General features: G+C 32.5%; 1 protein-coding gene across 1 annotated transcript; it reads right to left on the reverse strand.

Moving 5' to 3' along the window:
• Positions 1-2,011: 2,011 nt before the first annotated feature.
• LOC132929371 (serine, glycine and glutamine-rich protein) lies at positions 2,012-4,060 on the reverse strand. Its single transcript, XM_060994687.1, has 2 exons — positions 3,902-4,060; positions 2,012-3,515 (listed from the first exon to the last, which is right to left on the reverse strand). Exons 1-2 carry the CDS (start codon positions 3,920-3,922, stop codon positions 2,505-2,507), a joined length of 1,032 nt encoding a protein of 343 aa, XP_060850670.1. The 5' UTR covers positions 3,923-4,060; the 3' UTR covers positions 2,012-2,504.
• Positions 4,061-7,710: the final 3,650 nt, after the last annotated feature.

Raw genomic sequence — 7,710 nt, forward strand, 5'->3', positions numbered from 1 at the left:
AAATATTAGAACCACTACTTACGCAATATTCTGTATTCACATATCACACACACAGATGCTAATATACGAGTATTATGGAGTTAATCGAATAACGTGAATACGTGACTACGTAAAGCAATCTCACCCCGCTGTTATGCATTTATTCAAATTCTGATTTTAAGAATCGATGCGGTATTTTATTTTTAAAATACTTTGATTTTTTATGACACTTAAGGACTATCCTGTGGCAGTATAAATTATTTTTGTCAATTCAAATATACCTTTTTACTCAGAAACTTAAAATTTCTGATTTGTTTATATTTTAGACAATGTTGTATTCAAAACGAAGTTCGGCGAATATAATAATTTCAGAGTTATTTTAATTTATGTAGACAAGTCAATTAGATAGTCTATTGAATATTTGAATATTATATCATAATAAATGTATGATGAATTCATAACCTGTACTATGGCTATACCATTTAAGAATAATAATAAAAAAAAAATGAATTCTATTAAACTCGGTTTTGAAGTTTATAATATTAAATTCATCCACATCCATATTTTAAACTAAACGTTATTAGATTTGGATTGGACAGAAAAAAAAAAATGGAGTTTCTCGAAACAGACTTTTTCGGAACTTTCCTTAAGTTTTATAAAATCTCTCAGCAATTATTATTTTAAATTTACAGACAAGATCGTTTAAATTATGTATTTTATTTTTTCAAACCTCCTCAAAGAGCTCGAATAATAATTGTGTACGGCGTAATATAATATCGTTAGCATCAAAGACGGGCGTCGTGGACGTGCGATGAAAAATCGCCAGTAAATCAGTGTACACTGCGGCTGCAGTAATGGGTGTAACATGCTGTGTGATTTCATTTTCATATGCCTACAATCGCAGGTCACAGCTCTCGCTCGACCGCCGGACGGTCCGTGAAGATGCCGCGCGAAGGTCGTCACCGGAAAACACTAGTAATAATAATAATATAATATATCATAGTATTACAGCAACTGCCGGCGCTGTGACGTACAGGTATGCGCTTATCCTAAACGCGTATATGGCAATACGGACGGGTATAATAGTATTATGATATATTATGTTTATCTCGTATTTTCACTCCGTTTCGCCCACATCGCACACGGGTCACCGGTCGGGGTCGCCGCCGCCACTGTTACGTATTACGTATTATTATTATTATTATTATATGTATATACCTATTCTGAAGAGGTATATTTTATACGCGTATGGGTACGCGTTGTTTTTTATTCCGTTGCGCGGCGCGGAGAAAGGTGTGCGCGGCGGTCGTGATGGGCGAAAGTGCTGGTCGGATGAAATTTCGTGTTGTTTCGTATTTAATTTGATTTCTGTTATTTTGTTGTTTTATCATTATCAGACGCTCGAACGCGTGATTATAATAATATGCGGCGGGTCACCGCGCGCGCGATCGCCATATCGTTACGGGGCGAACGCTGCGACTATAATATTATATAGTATAAATTATTATTATTATTATTATTTCGCGTTTCCCATTGCTCGAATCGCCGCCACGGTCCGACCATCACTCACTGCAGCCGTATTAATAATTAAAAAAAAAAAAAAAAAATACATAATTCGCGTGGTAGGCGAAAGTCTTCGGGTTAAATCGGTGGGCTGGAATTCGAAGGATTCGTCTTCCGGCCGATCTAATCGGCAGACCTATTACAAGCTACAATTGTACCTATGTATATATATATATATATATGCGTAAACTGCGACGCCGCTGCATCTATCTATATACTTTATAGGACTGTGACAAGGTAGCGAAAGAAAATATGCAAATTACGATACCATCGGCAAACGGCTGCAGCTATTGCGGTACGTTCAAAGAACAATGTGCATCGGCGTTTCTCATAGTACCCACTGTTGATCACAGGCACTTAATTATGTCAGTTTTTATATTATTGAGATTTTCCGCGCTAGAAACCCTCAACAGTACCGACAAAAGCGTAGATAACGGAAATAGAAACGAATAAAAGATAAGTATAAAAATTATAAAAAAATTGAATTGTATATTTCGTATTAATATAAATCATGACAACAATATTATTATAATTATTATGTGTTCTAATATAAGTCAGCTAGTAAAATTACGATAGCGTATTATATTACATATACGCGTTTAGAAATTGAGCTTGAGACTAATAAAAAAATAATAAAAATATAATATAAAATCGCGATTTTCGTTAAAAAAAAAATAAAAAATATAAAACACAAATAAAATAGTTTACATGGATATTGTATAATATGTTACAATCGCATTTTTGGGAGGGAGGAGCACCGGAATTGAGGCTAGGGGTGTAGTATTAAGGAGGGATGGGGATGGGGATGTTTTGGGGAGCATTGTGAGTGGAGGGTGGCCACGCTTCTTGAAATATTCACCGACCGTGGAAAAGTAACAATCAACGGTTTCCCGCGGCCGTCGGCGCGAAGCGTGTACGCAAGGATGACAATATATTATAAAATCACGTTCGTATTGAGCACCCTAGTAAGATCCGCTGGAACTTGGGGCACCGTAACTGGCCGATGGGCTGGCGCTCGGGGATCCGTAACTCGCTGACGGGCTAGAGTAGCTGGAGCCTGGGCCGCTGGAGGACAGGGATGAGATGCCGGAATGTCCGACTGAGTCACCGCTGTAGCCACCAGCCGATGTGGGTCCGCTGTAGCTGGAACCGCCGGAGCTGGAAGCGTAACCGCCGGCTTCCTTTTGGGTCTTGTATTTGATGAAGTATACTTCCGGTTTGGATGGCGTGGTTGGTGCCGGTGTCGGGATGGAGATTTGTGGTTGGTCTTCGGGTTTCTTGACCAAAACGTAGATCAAGGTCTTCTCGGAGTCTTGTTGTACTTGTGGTATGATCGGGGCGGTTGGGGTTGGTGGGGTTGGGGCCTTGATGAAGATGATTTTGTAGTGTTTCTGGGGTGGGGCGACCTGTTGGATTTGTTGGGGTGCGACGTATTCTTGTTCTGGGGGTGGAACGTGCACGTAGATGTGTTTCTGGACGACTGGGGCGGCCGGGGCGTAGTTGTAGCCCGATGAGTATCCGGAGCTAGCGCCACCGCTGGAGTATCCGGAACCACCGCTGGAGAATCCAGAACCACCGCTGGAGTATCCAGAACCACCGCTGGAGTATCCGGAACCACCGCTGGAGTATCCGGAACCACCGCTGGAGTGTCCACCGCCAGAGTATCCACCAGAGCTGACTGGGCCGCTGGAGTAACCAGAGCTGACTGGGCCGCTGGAGTAACCAGTGCTGACCGGGCCGCTGGAGTAACCGGTGCTGACCGGGCCGCTGGAGTAACCGGAGCTACCGCTGGCGTAGCCGGAGCTACCGCTAGCGTAACCGCTGGAGCCACCGCCTGAGTAACCACCGCCGCCACCGCCGCCCAAGAAGCTCAGGCCGGTGCTTCCAGAGTAGCCACCTGATGAGGATGGTGAGCTGTAAGAGTATCCAGCTTCGGGTCTGGCCAGTGCCAATGTCGCGAGCGACGCCAACACCTGTAATAACACGTAATAATCGTCAGTTAGATACTTATACCAACCAATAATAAATCTTCAAACATTAAATTTGCCTGATACTTGAAAAAGTCAGACTCGATATTTTACATTTTAAAGATACTCTTAAAGATCGAACTCATGCCGATAAACGCATTATTATAGTTATAGTGAAGTTTGGTTTTTGAAAAATGTTAATGTTTTTATTTCATTATTATTAATGTTACTTGATAGAAAAAAAAGTAAGTGTAAAAATTGTAAATTTTTTATGTTTTAAACGAAGCGTCTAATAATGTTTGTAACGATGGAAAAAAATCTAAGTTTTTTTAATTTTAAAATTAACTCTTAAAGAATTTAACGTTTGTAAATCTATAAGGTGTTGTACTCACTACAAAGTGTGTTTTCATCATGCTGGATATTTTGAACACAAGCTAAACACAAATGCACCACTAGAATAAACTGATAGTTGTTCACTCACGGTAGAACGGCTAACTGATGATGAGCTAAAGTTAACGACGCTTCTTATACACCTGGGAAACGGACAACTTGGATGCGGGCAAAACATTCACTTTTTGTAATTCGTTTAGTAACATCAACTATCACTCTCCTTCTCAATTTTTCTTTCTTTCGTTCACCTTGTGATAGCGCGCTTCTTTGACCCTGTCGGCCGACCACCGTTCTACAATAATAGATAGGTAACTACATTTAATAAAATACCGCAAAAAAAAAAAAAAAAAAAAAATATCTAAAAATGTTAATAATATTAGTCAATTTCTACGTTTTTAATATATTTCCTACACTATATATTTATATATGTGTATAAATATATATTATATAAGATCTATAGTAAAATACTTTGAGCATTTGCTGTTTGTTATACCTTCATATAAATAAAAAAAAATATTCCGACCAATTTAATATTGTTATGATTATAAATATTATGTTTTAATATTTATAATCATAACATTTTATAAACGCTGTATAAGTACCTATGTATAATTTTTATTTATAAATGTTGTTATTTTTCAGGTGCAAAGAATTGTTTTAATTAATAATAACCAATTGTTTTCAAATTACTGCAGATAAAATGTGGGATAACTGTATCAAAAAATGCTTAAAACATCAAAAGTAACAATAATAAAAAAGCATGTATAAATTTACCTTATAAATAACAAAATTAAAATAATTGCCATCACCTGAAATATATTTTATACTTTATATAAAATAAAATAATTTCTTTATTATAACAATTTTTTTTTTTAAAGACTTTACAAACTATGTTATACAAAGGCGCCAAAAATATATCATCTAAATAGATTAGATAGTTTTAATATACATAATATATATTTATGAAACTCTGACATTCAATAAGCATTTATAATTTACTTTAAATCACTTTTATGAAAAAATAAAAATAATAGGTACATTTTGACGAAAATAATCTAAAAATTGAAATGTTAAGTAGATAGGATTTGGAAATAATTGATCATTTTTTCTGATATTATTTTAGCCTCTCAGTTGTATTATATACTAAAAAACTACTGTAAATTTGAATATATGTCAAATTAATAAAGTTTTAATATTAAACATCAGCAATTCATAAGATATAATTTCATGCTAAATTTTAACTCTTGAGTAATAGACAAAGTTTAAAAAAATATAATTATCATACAAATAAACATAAAACATTTAAATACTTATTAATGTATTATGATTCATGAATAATCAGATATGTTATTATGCATTGCCTATTGAATTAATCAGTATGAAGATATTAAACTTTATGTAATACAATATAATATTATTATGCAGATAGATATGATATCATATGATATAACTAAAAAAATTACAATAACATTTCATTTATCATTTAAAATAATTAAATGATTATATATTTTCATATTACAATTGTAAAATGATTTTAAATTGCGAAAAATATTATTATTTATAATAATAAATCCATTAAAGATTAGATATAACGTATAAAATGTATTTACAATTCAAAATATGACTTAGACTGTAGGTATATATTATATTGTATAAGTATATTAAATATCAATACGTAGATATACCGTACGTAGATATATTGTAGGATAAAAACATTAGTGCTGAATTATCACTTGCCTAAGTAAATTTATTCTCGTGAAGTTATCCTAAAGTTTTGAACAATATTTTATAAGAAATAATAAAATTACTTCAATACTTTGTATTAATATTCAAGTCATGATTAAAAACAATCAAATTATATCGTCCAAAATTACAGTTTTAACAAATATTAACATTTCATAAAATACTCATCACCAACTGAAAAGATTAGTATTTGTTATAGTACTTTTGTTAAAAGTTTTAAAATCTCGGTAAAATAAAACACTTTTTATTGCCTAATTATAATTCCAGATTTAACAGTTTAAAGTATAATAATTAAATAATTCCATGTGTAATAAAAATTGATAATAATTAAGTTTCCATTTAATGTGTGCAGTCGTCTAGCGTCCTGAGCATTTAATTAGGAACATTATTTGCTAGTTAAATCTTCAAAATAGTTTCTCTTCAGTCCATCTGTCTAGTCTATTGCTATATTTATTATATTATTATAATGGTTCTCTATACATTTCATTGGAATTGGTTTCAAGTGTAATGACTATTTACGTGCCACTGAATTTTAGAAAACGACAACGATTGAAAAATGTTTACTTAAAACAGAAATCTAATATTTGCAAATATATATTTTATAAATAGCTTATTTTCCTTAGTAAAACAAACCATTTGAAAATAATATTTTACAAAAAAGTTTTTGAAACGTTAATACAAATCGCATAAATAAAGTATATCCCTTTACAGGAGTATTTATGTTCGAATACTTACATACTCAAATGATTCCCCTGTTATACTATACTTTATTTTAATCTAACACGATTCATTTAATTCTCCCCATGCAACTTTTGAATATAACATAATTATTAAACAAAATACATTTGTTTATTCGTCGTAAGTGTGCACTGTAATAATATAGAAAATAGAGATACATGTGAAACCTAGTAGAATATAATATTATATAGGTACCTACTATTACACTATAGTTATCGATACGATTAAAACATTTGTAGTTTGAACTAACCAATTCATATAGGTTTATTACATAGTTGTCGTACATACGCCATAATGGGATCTAAAATGAAGTCCCGCCCAAATGATGTATACAAATAAACGTTAATTGGTAAAATAAACTAATATATTTTACAAATTCTATAAAATTATTCACGGTGGACGCTAGTCATGGCAGTCATCACTTTAATGTTGGATCTCATGAATTATCGTTATGCCATTTATAGTAAAAGTAGTAATATTTATTATACTTTTTAAATGTGTATGGGAAACAAATTTAATTCGCCAAATTGTATTATGTTCCGTTTGATCTAATAGTGTATTCCGCATAAACAAACCAACGCTTTCAACTTTGACGTTATTAAAATCGTCGATATTTTGTTCGTATATTTTGTTCATAAAACACAAAAGTAATGGTGCGTTGATCTTTTTATATACACATATTGTGGTTTCAAGTATTCGTTGGATAGTTATTTTATTTCAGAATTTATGCTATTGTGACACCGATATTGTAAATAGGCTGTATAAATAACTATAAATAATAATAATTATTATTTACGACATAGATGTATACGTTTTATATTAATTGTAATATAAAATTAATTTCGCTGCATAGAAAATCATGTATTGTACGGTACTACGGTTTCATGCCCACATGGTTATCTTTTAAGAATCAAAGAAACGTAGTCATTATTACAATTTAAAAAATAATTTTTAGTTACTTATACATATAATAGTTTTATAATACTATAACTTATTTATTTCATCTTAAATAATTATTTGAAAAAATAGCATATATTTTATAAAATTATATTATTAAAATATGAAACAATAAAATAATAAAAATGGAGTGGAACATGAATTGGCTGGATCAATGACTTAACCTAATATTGTAAGGGTGCAACACGAGTACACGGGCAATAGTAAATTGCGCCCATAGTATCTCAGTGACCTTGAATTCATTATTATCTATTTTAAATATACAATTGGTCATTCATTGGTATAAAAGCCAAACTTTATTGCTTTAGCCACTATGGTTATATTAGCAATGTAAATGTTTTTATGTGGATAATATTTTTGTAAGTTATTTGCA

This window comes from Rhopalosiphum padi, chromosome 4, assembly GCF_020882245.1.
Source record: "Rhopalosiphum padi isolate XX-2018 chromosome 4, ASM2088224v1, whole genome shotgun sequence".
NCBI classification, from domain to species: Eukaryota; Metazoa; Arthropoda; class Insecta; order Hemiptera; family Aphididae; genus Rhopalosiphum; species Rhopalosiphum padi.